We start from the raw sequence: 17,544 nt of genomic DNA, 5'->3' as shown, positions 1-17,544 counted from the left end.
AAAAATAAAAATTTAAATAAATATTTTTTTATATCTGGAAGAATAAAATAAAATAAAATCTTAAAAAAAACAATAAATTTGACACCTAATGTGTTCATATTTTTCCGAAATACGACACGGTTTGTATTCAGTGGATCATATCTGGCTATGTGACCAAGTTTATTCTCAATTTTTCAATATTTCTTTTTTTCTTTTTTTATTTTCCAATTATGAAACCCAAATTAATAATTCATTCAATTGACTTGGAGTATCCATTTGCATTGACTCCGCAAATTTCTTTTTTAATTAAAAGATTAAAAAATAAATAAAAACATTTTAATTTCATCAAATACCTTTCTCGCTTCTCCCACTCACTGCAACTCCATAACCCTCTCTTCTTTCTCCCAGTTCCCAGCCATGTTTTTGGCTCCCTTTCTCTCCCGCCTTTTACTCCTCTCTCTCTGCTTCATTCCCCTCGCTTCCGCCGCTGCTCGGCTGCCGCCCGACGAAGGTACGACGCCGTATTGGACGCGGATCTGGACATTTTTAACTGTTATCGAACTCTGTTTCGGTTTGGTTTGGTTTGATTTTGATGTTCGATTTTTGGTTTGGTTTTAGTTGAGGCGTTGAAGGAGATCGGAAAGACATTGGGGAAGACGGACTGGAATTTCGACGCCGATCCATGCGGCGGTGTTAGCAGCGGTTGGATTTCGAATTCTCCGCAGTTCGACCCTAATTTTACTAATAATGTCACCTGCAACTGCACGTTCCTGAACAATACCGTCTGTCACGTCACCAACATGTACGCTCTTTCCTTCTCGATTCTCTTCCTCGCTTTAAAATCACTGAAAGCAACATTTTAAATTTAAATTTTATACAATCATTGTATGCATATAGATATAATGGATGAAATAGTGCACAGGTATGGACCACTTCGTAATCGTTTCTATCTCTAAATCTTAAATCTATTGTTTAGGACACGATCTTAAGGGAATCGTATCATATACGTATAAGGAGTGATTTTACGGTTATTTTGGACATATTCTAGTAGAATTTAGTACGTACAACAAGTGACCTTATATGTGTGCGCATGACAGGTAGGACACTACCCTAACAAAGTCATGTATATAAAGGAAGTGACACTGTATTAGACGTGACTTTGTAGCTATCAACTCTGGTACATATATAGGCTTTGGTAGTTTGGACGGTTTAGTATTAAAAATTTGTTGGTAACTTTTTGACAATCCCTTATGATAGAGGAACAATCTCGTGTTTATTGATTACCGGTACGTGTAGGGATCGTTGCTTTTATTTAGACAAATTCACTGCTAGAGGATAGTTGGGACGGGCTAACATTTTCTATCCAAAACATTCCAACCAAAATGGGCCAAACCGGTTCAGTCAAACCGTCTTCCCCAACCCCTTTTCCTTCCTTTTAAGTGAACCGGCGGTGTGGTTCGCTTCTCCACCACCACCCACGGCGGCGTTGCAACCATATCTTTCATCGTGAGATGGAGGAGGAAAAACCCTAGTAACCATACCCACAAACTCGCCTCCAGATTCCGGCAACCAACGGCGATAAACCTCAAATTTCATTCACCAATTGCTTGTTCATACTCCCGTGAGGCGAAACCCATAAAAACCACCGCAAAATTTCCTCTAATACCCACAAATTGCAAGAACAACCATCTCCGACGACGGTTCAAAGTTGAACGGCGAAAAAATAGAACAAATACAGCCAATATCCTAAGGATTACGATCGAGCCAATCTTAAAACTTCAATCCCAGTCATTTTTAGAAGAAATCAGATCAAATCAGCGCTTAATGCGCGGTTTTGTCGTTTCATCTAGTCGTCGTTGGGTAGCCGACAATATGTAGTTTATTTCAGATTTTCTTTCTCTACGATCTATTATTAATTTAATTTTATTATTGTTATCATTTATATTAAATAATATTAAAAACTTGATGTCCGTGAAAACGTTAGAAAAATTATGGAAATGATTGAAAATTGTTTGATTATCAAACAAGATTCTAATTATGGCTTAATTAACTCATAATTCATCGCTTTTAATAATCATATTTAAAAATATTAGTAAAACATTGATATGCGTGGAGATCGAAATAAAATATAGATAGTTAGAAGAAAACAAAAACAAAATATTATTATTAAATTACATTAATAATTAAAAGAAAAATTCATTATTGTAATGTTGAAATTCAAGACATTATAATTTTTGAAAAAATATTTTAAACATATTTAAAAAAAAAGAAAAAAAGGGAAATTTGCAATATCCCTAAAACTCAATATTATTGGTTTGTCTTCCGTTGGTGGCATTGCAGTAGTCTAAAGGCGCAGAGTCTTCCAGGTACTCTGCCACCGCAAATAGTGAGGTTGCCTTTCCTGCAGGAACTGTAAGTACTTTTTTGTTGCTTAATTCATTTACCTGCTTCATTGATGAATTGCCCATCATAATCCATCTCGCCTTTCTTCTCTCTCTGTTAATTCAGTGATCTTACCCGCAACTATCTCAGCGGCTCAATCCCTCCAGAATGGGGTTCCACCAATCTCCTCAAAATGTATTTTCTATCCCTAAGTTTCTATGTTGTCTTCACAATGTGATTTATGTAGCTAATGTTTATGGGTCATTTTGCAGTTCGCTTCTTGCAAATCGGTTGACGGGTCCAATCCCAGAAGCGATTGGAAACATCAGCTCTCTTGCAGAGTTGTAAGTTCTGATTTCCCATTGGATTGTTTATGTCCATTTTGGGTTTTTAATTAGTGGGTAGAAGACTAATGTTACTGGTTTTTTCTCGATTAGGGTCCTGGAAATGAATCAATTCTCTGGAAGTTTACCCACAGAACTTGGAAATTTGACCAGCTTATCAAGATTGTAAGACCCCTCATCTTTGAGCGTTCTCATTTTCTTCCAAGTAATTGGTTTAAATTCTCTTTAGTTATAATGATTTAGACATTTAGGAGAGCTTAAGTAATTGGTTTAAATTCTCTTTAGTTATAATGATTTAGACATTTAGGAGAGCTTTCTGATCGTCTATCCTTTGTTGTGATGTAGACTTCTTACCTCAAACAACTTTTCTGGGGAGCTCCCATCCTCACTGGCAAGGATAGCCTCATTGACGGACTTGTAAGCTTTTGAAATTTTCTTGAACCCTTCATTTCGTTAGTTTAATTTTGAGAAACTGAATGAATGAATGAATGAATGAAACAAATCTTCTCATGGTTACGCTGCAGTCGAATTAGTGATAACCACTTCACAGGGCAAATACCTAAGTTTGTACAGAATTGGACGGCTCTTACAAAAATGTGAGAGTTTTTCTCGACTCTAGCAACTTGTAGTTTTACTTGGATTCTAATCTATTAACTCCCTCGATTAATTTACTTGTGACAGAGCTATTCAGGCAAGCGGGTTGGATGGGCCAATTCCTTCTGAAATTGGACTTTTGACAAAATTAACTGATGTGTTAGTTTAATTCCTGTTCCTCATGGTTTTATAAGTTATGAGTACTGCACGTTTCTATTTATTCATATTTGAGTTGCAAAATGCAGGAGAATCAGTGATTTGATTGGAGATTCATCACCCTTTCCACCCCTCAATACATTGACAAAATTGAAAACCCTGTAAGTTAATCCCTCTGTGAAAACATGAAGACATCCTTGTACATAATCCCAGCTATTAATTTAGTTTTGGGATATCTATAGGATATTGAGGAGTTGCAATATAACTGGGGTGCTACCGGACAATCTTGATGGGTTGACACTGTTGAAAACCTTGTCAGTAAAATTTCACTCTCTATTCTTCCTATATGTTATATCATGATTAAGCACAATCTCATGAATTTTCAGAAGATGGTTACTTTCTTGTGATGGAATATTTAATTACCCTAAATTTTTGCACTACTTTCACTGCACAAATGACTTATCAAAAGAATGTCCGCTTCTGTTCTTTGCTTTCATCGTATAAAAAACCAATATTATGCCTTAGTTTATGTTGATATAGTAAAAGTAACTTCCTTGGGTCAGTTATTGAAATATTGAAATTTAATGTTTAGTTATTCTTCACTGTTCTTTGGCAATACATTTTTGTTATTATTTTGCTAAATTTCTTCTGCAGAGACTTCAGCTTCAACAAAATTACAGGACCAATACCTGACAGCTTTGAAGCTTTAAAAAAAGTGGATAGCATGTAAGTAACGTAATCAAAAACTTGAAAATCTATATCTTAACTGTAGACAGTTGCTTTACATAACTTGGGGGATAAGTCAAGCTTGATCAATGGCTGAAATTCATAACTTGGGGAATAAGATCGAGTATTCTCCGGTTATTGTTGATCGTTTTGTTTATACTATAATCTCAATATGCATAGATTTTGATATTGGTAAAACGTTTGAATTCGATCATAACTGTGATTGTCTGGTAGCTTATTTTCATCACAACATCTTTATAATATCGTTCGTTGATAAAAAAAAACAAAAAAAACATACATTGTCATCATTCCTATTGTCAAAGGCTTATTAGTTGCACTGATAATCTGATATTTTCTAATTTAGATATTTAACTGGAAACATGCTAAATGGATCGGTGCCTGTTTGGATGCTACAGCAAGGAGAGAGCATGTAAGTTTCTTTTCCAAATGCTATGTTCTAGTTACTTGTCTAGAGGTACCCAAATTGAAATTAGATGACCTGAGATTTCAAAATAAAGGAACAATTTCAGAGAGTGAGAGAGAATAAATAATATCTCATTTCATCAAACCTTGAAAAGGAAAAAGCATCTTGCTTGTTTTACACAATCATTTCTTTTTCCAGTGATTTAAAAATGAAAGTTTGTTTGTACACAATTAATGTTTTTAGTTTATTTTTTTTTTTAAAAAAAAGATATTCGAACGTTTTATTTATGAAAAAGTTGACAGTTTTCGAGTTTAAATATAGTTTTAGCTCTAATTAACATTCCTGTGGTTGTTTTTGTTTATTCTTAGGATGTAAGGGAAGGGCAAGTTTTTGTTCTTGCTATCTGGAAGATAATAAATCTGATTGTTGTTCTTTTTCACAGTGATCTCTCTTATAACAAATTTACTCCAATCAATAGTGAGAACACTGGTTGTCAATCACGAAATTTGTAAGTATGCTTCTGTTCTTATACAACTTTTTTATAACTAATGAGAAATACCTATCCAATCTCCTTCGTTCCGTGCAGAAACCTGTTTGCGAGCTCTTCCCAGGACAACAGTTCGTGAGTTCTTGATCTTCTTTGAGTTGACTTGTTGCTTGAATTGTCTAATATTCTAATAACCATTGAGCTTCTTCTTGTTTTAGCGGTGGAACAGTTTCATGTATACCGAGCACTTGTGAAAGAAGTGAGTTGCAATCTTGTTTTACTAGCATTGTTTATTTAGAAGTGGCATTGATATGTTTAATAATAATTCTGCAAAAATACATTAATCAGCTCTGTTTATTTGATTTATCTTTCAATAGAAACCAATATGGTCTTGTTCTTGCAGCTTCGTACTCTGTCCATATCAACTGTGGTGGGAAGGAAGAATCAATCAACGGAACAACCAAATTTGATGCAGACACAAACACTGGAAAATCATCACTGTTTTTCTCTGGTGCAGAAAATTGGGGATTTAGTATCACTGGTAATTTTATGGACGACGATCGCACAACAGACGATTTTATTGCATTAAATTCATCTGCTCTCACAATGCCAAATCCTGAATTGTACGTGAGGGCACGTATTTCACCAATTTCTCTTACTTACTATGCACATTGCTTGGGTAGTGGAAACTACACAGTAAGCCTCCATTTTGCTGAGATAGTGTTTACTAATGACAAAACGTTTAGAAGCCTGGGCAGACGCTTATTTGATGTCTACATTCAGGTATATATCGATATCGTGCTTCTGCTCGTTACGAAACTATCTGATTGCCCCATTTCAAGATACCTTTTTATATATTTTCTACATTATTAGCTTCTATTAGCACCGAACTTAACCGATTACTTTGTTATCTTGAAAGTTCCTTGATTTATCCTGCAGGGAAAGCTAGAGTTGAAGGATTTTAATATTGCAGATGCAGCAGGCGGTGTTGGCAAAGCTTTTATAGCGAAATTCCCTGTTTCTGTGACTAATGGTACTATAGAAATCCGGCTATATTGGGCTGGGAAGGGGACAACTGCAGTCCCTCAGAGAGGAGTTTATGGTCCTCTAATTTCAGCCATTTCTGTTGATCCTGGTAGGTAGACCCATAATTTCTACCTGTTACAGGTAGATGTCTGTAACCTCATTAGCCATAGCTAGGTTCTCTGTAATTACTGTTTCTCTTCTCTCCAAGCAGACTTCGAGCCACCATCAGAAGAGTTGTCGCCACGATCAAAAGGTGGAGGGAATGGCATATCCGCCGGTGCAGTGGTTGGAATTGTTGCTGGTATGATCGTAGTTTTCATCTTGGTTCTTGGAATCTTGAGATGGAAAGGCTGCCTAAGAAAGAAAACCCCACGTGAACAAGGTAATCTTAAAGCATGTATCAGTTTCTTACTGGAGCATACCACCTTTTTGTTTTTGTTGGAAACACTCGCCCTCCTTATTAAGACTAATCGAATAGATATTATAATACTTTCTGTAGAATACTACTACACTTTCAAATAGATATTATAATACTTTCTGTAGAATACTATTACACTTTCTTCTTTCTTCTAATTAAGACTGTTTGAGATTTCTTGAGATATCTTATGAAAACCTAGTTAGGATGGAGGGGTATTTACGGTAGAGACTAGTCAATCTATTCTTAAAATATCTAAATCATTTTCTTAAAATAATTATACAATGGACTTACAATTATTGGGCTTGAACTTATCAGGCTAGTGATATATTTTAACATGTCATTCTATCATCAACTTATTATTTTTGAGTTCTAATGTTGGCTACACGTGCAAAGTTTTAAAACATTGACCGTCAAAATGACTGTATCTTTGTTTGAGTTTAGTATCCATCGTCACATGAACTTGATATTGATTTTGTTTTTGTTAGGTACCTATTTTGAAAGTTTATGATGATATGAAGCGGCCAGAATGGAACTTTATTTTAGTGAATATTTATGTTGTAGTTTTAATTTTATTTTAAAACTACATTCTAGGAAAAAGTTGTTAGAACACATTTGATTCAATAAAATTTATTTTTGTTTACATTTATTTATTGGTAGAGGCTGCCTTCATTAGATACACCTTGTTGGCATCTGTAGTGACTGTCTTATCTGACTTACCTTCTTGGCACTCTACTAATGTGTTGTGTTTTGTGCGTTGGAAAAGGTTTTTACGACAAGGTTCTATCGATGGACTGGTCTAGTGAATTGGAAGAACCTCTTTTCTAGTGCGTTTTATTGATTTGCCAAACTCTGTGTCATTAGAAAAACTATGAATTTTTGTATTGACAAATACTCATGGAAGTTTCTTGAGAGATTGAGCAAGATCTTGAATCTCCCGTGGGTTATAGTGCGAGATTTTCGATTGCAAAACCACATTTTGTCTCGAAAATCTCACAACATAGAACAAAGGAAAAATCAAACATTCTCCAAAAGAAGCCAACAAGAGGAAAACAACAAAAAAGTCTTGTAGAGATATAATAATAAAGAGTTCTTTGCTATCTTCACATTAGATTGACAAAGTTTTAAAAAATGTACGTGAAAGTTAAATTATATATTAGTAATAAATGTCTATAAGTAAAAATAATGTAGTATTTCCCTAATATACGAGAGTAAAAATAAGATTACGTAAAAATGTTTTAGAACCTACAAAAAAAAAAAAATAAATAAATAAATAAAAAGAATTAAATTACAAAATTCTTTTTAACATTTATTGTTCCCTCGTATAGTCTTGCCCGAAGTCTCGCTTTGGTGGGCTTCCCTCATATCAATTCTTTGCTTCAAACGCTTTGATCCACTCACTCGGTGAGCTAATAACTGAATTGGCTTCAATAATCATGATCTTGACCCGATAAAGTAGTAAAGAAAGGTTGTGATCTCATTTTCTTTCTATCGGATGATTATTTCAATAGAAACCAAAACAAACTTATTTCAACTCCATTAACAATCGAAAAAAATTTAATATTTAAATTTTGAGATATGTGTTGATTTTTTTTCATACTCTTTTGATAACTCATTAACAAATTAATTTTTTTAAAAAAGAAAATAGTTTATTAAATTTAAATTTAAAATTTAGGTTTTAATTAACTTCAAAATTTTAATTTCTAGTAACTTCCTAAATTAAAAAAAAAAAAAATTAGAGTCTAAATTTATAATTAACAAAAAAAAAAAAAAAATCATTAATTTCTATATATACCTATTAATTTTGAACCAATCCAAAATCATAATAGAATATAATTCAATTAGTTAAGATGTTACATTCTAAAAAAAATGTAATAATAGTTATTATCTGCATTCGGTGCAATATGTATATTAATTGTAACTGCTCAAGTCCACCACGAGTAGACATTATCTGTTTTGACTTGTTACGTATCACCGTCAGTGTCATAGTTTTTAAAACGTGTTTACTAAGGAGAAGTTTCTACACCATTATAAAAAATATTTCATTCCTCATTCCAATCGACGTGAGATCTCACAACAAAACATATTTGAAACTCAAATCTGTACTCTAAGTCAACCTCTTTTTTTAATTCTCATGCGTCGTTAAACCAAAAAAAAAAAAAAAAAAAAAAAAAAAAAAAAAAAAAAAAATTATCAACGCGTATATAATTTTCTTAAAACACGACTTGATTTGCATTCAAGTCATACTTCGCCTCAAAACAATAATGGTGTGAAATAGACTCACAACCACCTCCTGGATTGGACTGCGAACAGTAAAGGAGGGTAACATAAGAACTAATTTTACGGTTCAAATAATATATTAATATAGTTTGAAATTAATTTTTTTCTCATTAAATATGCTATTAATACTAATAATTGACTAAAATATTATCCATAAAATTTTATAAATAATTAAAAAAGTCATTGTTTTATTTCCATTTTATTTCCATTTTATTTCCACGGCCAGGGTTAGTTAATAATTAGAGACTTTTTTGCTCCCATAAATGATAAATAAGATTATTTAAAAATTTACTATATGAAAAGATATTTTCCTTTTCTTTTCATTTTCTTAAATCTTTTATTTTTTATTAAAATTAGTTGAATTATATTTTTTTTAATATATATATATATATATATATATATATATATATATATATATATTATATAATTTTCATTTTATTTTTCTCTTACAAATGGGAGTTATGTTTTTGGGTCCATCTCGCACCCTTCATTTACTCGTCTCTCTCTGCTTCATTAGCCACGCTTCAGGTACGATACGACGTCGGATCAGGGAGTGAAGAACTCCGTTTGGTTTGATTTTGATGTAGCATTTTTGGATTGATTTCAGTGGAGGCGTTGAAGGAGATCGGAAAGAGGTTGGGGAAGACGGACTGGCATTTCGACGTCGATCCATGCGGCGGAGTTAGCAGCGGTTGGATATCGAATCCGACGCCGTTCGACACTGATTTTAATAATACCGTCATCTGCGACTGCACCTTCCAGAACAATACTGTCTGCCACGTCACCAACATGTACGTTCCCTCTTCGCCTTCAAATATTTTCGAATATGAAACAATAATCCAATTTAATTTTACAATTTATCTAAAAAAAATTACTTACAATTTTTAAAAAATGTTAATAATACCACTGGAATTTCAATAAAAAAAATTTTAAAAATTCAAAAATACTCGTACAATCATAAATATTTTGTTTTAAAAATACCTTTTAATTTTTTAAAATGTTAAGGGTTCGAATTTTCAAAAATTTTATTATTAATACCATTAAACTTTTTTAAAAACTTTACATATTAAAAAAGTAAATATATTTACAGGTAATACCATATATCAAAAAGAAGTATAAACCTTTAAAGATAGACAGTTTTCATCTATATATTAATGACAAAATAAAAATACAAAGATATTTGAAAGGTATTAATGAAAATTTTAAACTTTACGAGTATTTCTTAAAAATGGTATTAATGATATATATATTTTTTTTAATTTTCAAAGAGTTTTAAGGTAAAGTTTTTAGATATATTTTTAAATTTTTTAAATTAAAAAATTTAAGGGTAATTTTGAAACAAAGATTATAAAATTAATGATAAATGTATTTTTAATTTTTTTTTTAAATTTGAATTCAAGAGTATTTTTTTAAGACAAAATATAAAGATTTCGAAATTATATTTTTTTATATTATAAACTATAAATGAAATAAATAAAAATATTTAAATATTTAGTAAATTATTAAAATTGTAAATGATTTAATGAAATTTTAAGACTGTATTTATCTAATTATTTATTTTCCATTGGCGGCGGTACAGTCTTCTCAAGGGGCAGAGCCTTCCTGGTACTCTGCCACCGCAAATAGTGCGGCTGCCTTTCCTGCAGGAACTGTAAGTACTCTTTTTTGTTGCTTAATTCATCGATGAATTGCCCATTGTAAATCAATCCCTCCTTCCTTCTCTCTCTGTTAATTCAGTGATCTCACCCGCAATTATCTCAACGGCTCAATTCCTGAAGAATGGGGTTCCACCAATATTCTCAAAATGTATTTTCTATCCCTCACTTTCTTTGTTGTTTTCAGAGTGTGGTTTATGTAAGCTAATGTTTATGGATCATTTTGCAGTTCCCTTCTTGGAAATCGATTGACGGGTTCAATCCCAGCAGCGATTGGAAACATCAGCACTCTTGTAGACTTGTAACTTCTGTTTATGTCCATTTTGGGTTTTTAATTAGTAGGTAGAAGACTAATGTTACTAGTTTTTGCTCGCTTAGGGTCCTGGAAATGAATCATTTCTCTGGAAGTTTACCCCCAGAACTTGGAAATTTGCGCAGTTTATCAAGATTGTAAGACCCCTCATATTTGAGTTTTGTTATTGTCTTTCAATTCTCTTTACTTATAATGATTTAGACATTTAGGATAGCTTTCCGATGATCTATCTTTACTTTTGATTGTTGTGATATAGACTTCTTACCTCAAACAACTTTTCTGGGGAGCTCCCATCTTCACTGGCAAGGATAGCCTCATTGACGGACTTGTAAGCTTTTGAAATTTTCTTGAACCCTTCATTTCGTTTGTTTAATTTTGAGGAACCGAATGAATGAATGAATGAATAAAACAAATTTTCTCGTTGTTACGCTGCAGTCGTGTTAGTGATAATCACTTCACAGGGCCAATTCCTAATTTTATACAGAACTGGACGAATCTTACAAAAATGTGAGAGTTTTTCTCGACTCTAGCAACTCTCAGTTTTACTTGGTAATCTCTTAACTTACTCAACTAATTTACTTGTGACAGAGTAATTCAGGCAAGCGGGTTGAGTGGGCCAATTCCTTCCGAAATTGGACTTTTGACAAAATTAACTGATGTGTTAGTTTAATTCCTGTTCCTCATGGTTTTATAAGTTATGAGTACTGCACATTTCGATTTATTCATATTTGAGTTGCAAAATGCAGGAGAATCAGTGATTTGAATGGAGGTTCATCACCCTTTCCACCCCTTAATACTTTGACAAAATTGACAACCCTGTAAGTTAATCCCTCTGTGAAAACTTGAAGACATCCGTGTACATAATCGCAGCTATTTATTTACATTATGGTTGTCTATAGGATATTGAGGAGTTGCAATATAACTGGGGTACTACCAAACAATCTTGATGTGTTGACAGCGTTGAAAACCTTGTAAGTACAATTTCACTCTCTACTCTGTCTAACTTTTTGCACGATGGAGACAAATGTCCACATCTGTCCTTTGTTTTCATCATAAAAGAAAACCAATAATATGCCTTAGTTTATGTTGAAATAGTAAAAGTAACTTCCTTGGATCAGTTGTTGAAATATTGAAAGTTTAATGTTTAGTTATTCTTCCCTGTTCTTTGACAATGCTAAATTTCTTCTGCAGAGACTTCAGCTTCAACAAAATTACTGGACCAATACCTGCCAGCTTTGAAGCTTTTAAAAAAGTGGATAGGATGTAAGTGACGTAATCAGTGTGATATCCCACATTGGTTGGGGAGGAGAACGAAACACCCTTTGGAAACCTTTTCCTAGCAGACGCGTTTTAAAGCCTTGAGGGGAAGCCCGAAAGGGAAAGCCCAAATAGGACAATATCTGCTAGTGGTGGGCTTGGGCTTGGGCCGTTTACAAATGGTATCAGAGCCAGACATCGGGCAATGTGCCAGCGAGGAGGCTGTTCCCCGAAGGGGGTAGACACCAGGCCAGGCGGTGTGCCAGTAAGGACGCTGAGCCACGAAGGGGGGTGGATTTGGTAGGGGTCCCACATCGTTCTCTTTGGGGGGTGGATTGTGGTGTCCCACATCGTCTGGGGAGGAGAACGAAACACTCTTTATAAGGGTGTGGAAACCTCTCCCTAGCAGACGCGTTTTAAAGCCTTGAGGGTAAGCCCGAAAGGGAAAGCCTAAAGAGGATAATATCTGCTAGCGGTGGGCTTTGGCCGTTACAATCAGAAACTTGAAATTCTATACCTTAACTGTAGACAGTTGCTTTACATAACTTGGGGATAAGTCAAGCTTGATCAATGGCTGAAATGCATAACTTGGGGAATAAGACTGAGTATTTTCCGGTTATTGTAGATCTTTTTGTTTATACTATAATCCCAATATGCGTAGATTTTGATATTGAGTAAAATGTTTGAATTTGATCATAACTTGGATTGTCTGGTAGCATATTCATCACAACATCTTTATAATTTCATTCGTTGGTAAAAAAAAAAAACAGACAATGTCCTCATTCCTATTGTCAAAAGCTTATTAGTTGCACTGATAATCTGATATTTTATTGTTTAGATATTTAACTGGAAACCTGCTAAATGGACCAGTGCCCACATGGATGCTACAGGAAGGAGAAAGCATGTAAGTTTCTTTTCCAATTGCTATGTTCTGGTTACATTACTTGTATTGTGGTACCAAAATTGAAAGTAGATGACCTGAGATTTCAAAATAAACGAACAATTTCAGAGAGTGAGAGAGAACAAATAATATCTCATTGCATCAATCCTCGAAAAGGAAAAAGCATCTTGCTTGTTTTACACAATCATTTCTTTTTCCAGTGATATAAAAATGAAAGTTCGTTTGTACACAATTAATGTTTTTAGTTTATTTTTTAAAAAGTTGACAGTTTAAGAGTTTAAATATTGTTTATAGCTCTAATCAACATTCCTATGGTTGTTTTTGTTTTTTCTTAGGATGTAAGGGAAGGGCAAGTTTATGTTCTTGCTATCTGGAAGATAATAAATCTGATTGTTGTTCTTTTTCACAGTGATCTCTCTTATAACAAATTTACTCTGAGCAATAGTGAGAACACTGGCTGTCAATCACGAAATTTGTAAGTATGCTTCTATTCTTATACAACTTTTTTTATAACTAATGAGAAATACCTATCCGATCTCCTTCGTTCCGTGCAGAAACCTGTTTGCAAGCTCTTCCCAGGACAACAGTTCGTGAGTTCTTGATCTTCTTTGAGTTGACTTGTTGCTTGAATTGTCTAATATTCTAATACCCATTAAGCTTCTTTTTGTTTTAGCGGTGGAACAGTTTCATGTCTACCCAGCACTTGTAGAAGTGAGTTGAAATCTTGTTTTCCTAGCATTGTTTTTATTGTTGGAGGGATAGGGAAAATGGTAAATTCTAGAAATCATATTTGATGGTTTTTCGTTGCTGTACATAATGAGTAAATGCTAAAGCGTAAAGAGTTCATTCAAGATCTGTTGGTGGACTTCCAAACCTTGAAAAATAGATGATGTTGCTATTTAGAAGCGGCATTGATATGTTTAATAATATTTCTGCAAAAATACATTAATCAGCTCTGTTTATATGATTTATCTTTCAATACCAATATGGTCTTGTTCTTGCAGCTTCGTACTCTCTCCATATCAACTGTGGTGGGAAGGAATTAATTAACGGAACAACCACATTTGTTGCAGACGCAGACACTGGCAAATCATCATTGTTTTTCCAAGGTGTAGAAAATTGGGGATTTAGTAGCACTGGTAATTTTATGGACGACGCTCGCTCAACAGACGACTTTATTGCATTAAATATATCCGCTCTCTCGATGCCAAATCCTGAATTGTACGTGACGGCACGTATTTCACCGATTTCTCTTACTTACTATGCATATTGCATGGGTAGTGGAAACTACACAGTAGGCCTCCATTTCGCTGAGATAGCGTTTACTAATGACACATCTTATAGAAGCCTTGGCAGACGCTTATTTGATGTCTATGTTCAGGTAAATAGATACTGTGGCTCAGCTCATGCAGAAATTATCTGATATTTAGCCCCTTTTAGTATATCTTTGTATAATATTTTTCTGTATGGTTAGCTTCTTCTGGTACCGAATTTACTGATTACTTCATTAGCTTGATTTATTTATTTATTTATTTATCTCCAATGTTGCAGGGAAAGCTGGAGTTGAAGGATTTTAATATTGCAGATGCTGCAGGTGGTATTGGCAAACCTATTGTAAAGAACTTCACCGTTCCTGTGACTAATGGTACTATAGAGATTCGCCTATTTTGGGCCGGGAAGGGGACAACTGCAATCCCTGTGAGAGGGGTTTATGGTCCTTTGATTTCTGCCATTTCGGTTGATCCTGGTTGGTAGACCCATTTTTCGGCCTACCCTTTATTTGATGACGAGTTTTTGTTACTTATACAAGTCTTTAACCTCTATAGTAGGTTTAATATAATTATTGTTTCCTTCTCTCCAAACAGACTTTGAGCCACCATCAGAAGGTGGGAAGGACATATCTGCCGGTGCTGTGGTTGGAATTGTGGCTGGAATTGTGGCTGCTGTGATCTTTGTTATCATCTTTGTTCTTGGAGTCTTGTGGTGTGGAGGCTGCCTACGAAAGAAAAGCACACTTGAACAAGGTAATTTTAAAGCATATATCAGATTCTTACTGTTATTAATTGAACATAGCTTTGCCATTCTCTCAGACTTCTTCAACTCGTCTTTGAGTTCTAACGCAAGCTACATTGCAAAGTTTTGGATGTCAATGACATCACATGTATTGTTCTGATGTTGAAAACGTCTACATTTTTATGCTGATAGAAAAATCAGTTTAACATGTGTTGAACGAGACAAAGTTGACCATTAAAACGACTGTATCTTTATGGAGAACTAATTCATTTTGACTTAACTATGCTTATTTTCCAGAGTTGAAGGGTCTAGATCTAGGAACAAGTTCATTTTCATTAAGACAAATCAGAGCTGCCACCAACAATTTTGATGCTGCCAATAAGATTGGAGAAGGTGGTTTTGGTCCTGTCTACAAGGTGTTACTGTTGTTTGGATATCATTATTTCATCATTTCTTCCATAGATTTTATATTTTTGGTGTTAAGTTCTGTGTTTGGAATTGCAGGGTGTTCTTCAAGATGGCACTGTAATCGCAGTGAAGCAACTTTCTTCCAAGTCGAAGCAAGGAAATCGCGAATTTGTGAACGAAATAGGCATGATATCTGCATTGCAACACCCGCATCTAGTGAAGCTTTACGGATGTTGTGCCGAAGGAAATCAACTTTTGCTAATATACGAGTATCTCGAAAATAATAGCCTTGCTCGTGCCTTATTCGGTGACGAGATTTCCAACCATTTTTTACTGCTACCAATCTTCATAATTTTTTTGGAATATATCGGTGATGATAATATGGAATGAAATTAAGCATCTCCGGAAATTTGGTGTATTGTAGGACCTGAAGAATTTCAACTGAAACTGGATTGGCCAACCAGGCACAAAATTTGCGTTGGTATAGCTAGAGGTTTAGCATATCTTCACGAGGAGTCAAGACTAAAGATTGTTCACCGAGACATCAAAGCTACCAATGTTCTGCTCGATAAAAATCTCAACCCCAAGATTTCGGACTTCGGTTTGGCCAAGCTGGACGAAGAAGAAAATACGCACATTAGCACCCGGATTGCGGGTACCTTGTGAGTTACCATGGGGAAATTTTCTTCCATTTTCTTCCCATACTTTTACAATATAGAGAAATAATGAGAGAAAAGGTTTCTAGTTGTTATCAAAATGATGTATTTTCTTATACCTTAACGTGCGATCCAGATATTCACATCGTCACAACGTTATTTTGCAGTGGATATATGGCACCGGAATATGCCATGCGAGGCTACTTAACTGACAAGGCAGATGTTTACAGCTTTGGCATCGTAGCCTTGGAGATACTGAGCGGTCGAAGTAACACAATTTTCCGAACCAAGGATGATTGCTTTTACCTTCTTGATCATGTGAGTTAACTCCATCTTTTAGTCCTTGTGCTCATCTTTTGTGTTCTATAATGTTTTTCTACACCAGAAGTTTCTAGGAAAGAATATGATCCAATCTTTATAACTATGCGAAGCTTGAGTTTGTTCTAGGCTGCTCTGTTACATTCTCTATTCCAAATGGGTCTTGAATTTGCTAATTTTGACTCATGAAAGCCAAACTTGTTCATGTCGTATACTAAGTTTAGATTGTGCTGATTGCTTCCAAAACATTTTGTTGTATCCTTCATTGTCAGGCTAATACTTTAAAAGAGGGAGACCGTTTGTTAGAGCTTGTCGATCCACGGTTAGGTTCGGAATACAACCAGAGAGAGGCAATGACGATCATCAATATTGCTTTCCGATGTACGAACAACACTGCTGCAGTTAGACCTACCATGTCGTCAGTGGTGAGCATGCTGGAAGGGAAGGTTGCTGTGAAGGAGGTGGTTTCAGATCCTAGTGTCTCGAAACAAGAAGTGAATACGACGTGCGTTTATTACCAGAAAGGGCAAACTACAGACGAGAGTCGGATACAAAATATGTCGATAGATGGACCGTGGACTGGTTCTTCAACTACTGGCAGTGATCTCTATCCCATGCTCATGGATTCTAAATACTTAGAGGATAGGAACTAGAGTTGGTCTTTGTCCCCTATGGATTTGCTTACATGCAACTGTGTTAAGAGTTCAAATGCTGTGATGCATGCTTATCTGCAGTACGGAACCAAACAAACGACCCATCAGTATGTAATAGTTCGAGGCTATCGCTAATAGATATTGTCCGCTATAACTCGTTATGTATTGTCGTCAGCCTCACGATTTTAAAATGCGTCTACTAGAGAGATTTCTACACCCTTGTAAGGGATGTGGAAAGATGTGAAAACCTCTCCCTAGTAGACACGTTTTAAAACCGTGAGGTTGACGACGATATGTAACGTGTCCTGCTAGCAGTGGGCAACATACTAGTTTCAAAATTCTATTGTGTGAATGTTAAACTAATTTTTATGAACGTTGGTAAAGTTTTCATATTTATGAAACAGTGTAGGTACCTGTTGTCTTCAAATAAGGAAAAATTTATGAAATTAGAAAGAGAGCGTTGAATATTATATCAACATTATAAGGTATTGAACATAGCGTCATGATGCTAATGCTTGTGAACAAGACAATTTTCTTCGATCTATAGCGTTTTGATG

The 17,544-nt window shown here is 34.7% G+C and overlaps 1 protein-coding gene across 1 annotated transcript; it reads left to right on the top strand.

Annotated features, from left to right (window-relative positions):
• The first annotated feature begins 329 nt into the window (after positions 1–329).
• On the top strand, positions 330–16,987 carry LOC111787659 (putative leucine-rich repeat receptor-like serine/threonine-protein kinase At3g14840). Its single transcript, XM_087121051.1, has 43 exons — positions 330–490; positions 598–781; positions 2,320–2,391; positions 2,488–2,556; positions 2,634–2,705; positions 2,799–2,870; positions 3,051–3,122; positions 3,230–3,301; positions 3,387–3,458; positions 3,545–3,616; positions 3,698–3,769; positions 4,110–4,181; positions 4,546–4,611; positions 5,048–5,113; positions 5,192–5,227; positions 5,311–5,351; positions 5,496–5,875; positions 6,032–6,227; positions 6,330–6,500; positions 7,300–7,360; positions 9,401–9,604; positions 10,393–10,464; positions 10,551–10,619; positions 10,698–10,769; positions 10,847–10,918; positions 11,038–11,109; positions 11,217–11,288; positions 11,370–11,441; positions 11,528–11,599; positions 11,681–11,752; positions 11,973–12,044; positions 12,877–12,942; positions 13,349–13,414; positions 13,494–13,529; positions 13,613–13,650; positions 13,944–14,320; positions 14,491–14,686; positions 14,805–14,963; positions 15,250–15,368; positions 15,457–15,667; positions 15,785–16,022; positions 16,184–16,334; positions 16,607–16,987. Exons 1-43 carry the CDS (start codon positions 397–399, stop codon positions 16,985–16,987), a joined length of 4,971 nt encoding a protein of 1,656 aa, XP_086977177.1. The 5' UTR covers positions 330–396.
• Positions 16,988–17,544: the final 557 nt, after the last annotated feature.

This window comes from Cucurbita pepo, chromosome 2 (genome assembly GCF_057944985.1).
Source record: "Cucurbita pepo subsp. pepo isolate OVF chromosome 2, ASM5794498v1, whole genome shotgun sequence".
NCBI classification, from domain to species: Eukaryota; Viridiplantae; Streptophyta; class Magnoliopsida; order Cucurbitales; family Cucurbitaceae; genus Cucurbita; species Cucurbita pepo.
This window is presented reverse-complemented; position numbering and strand designations above follow the sequence as displayed.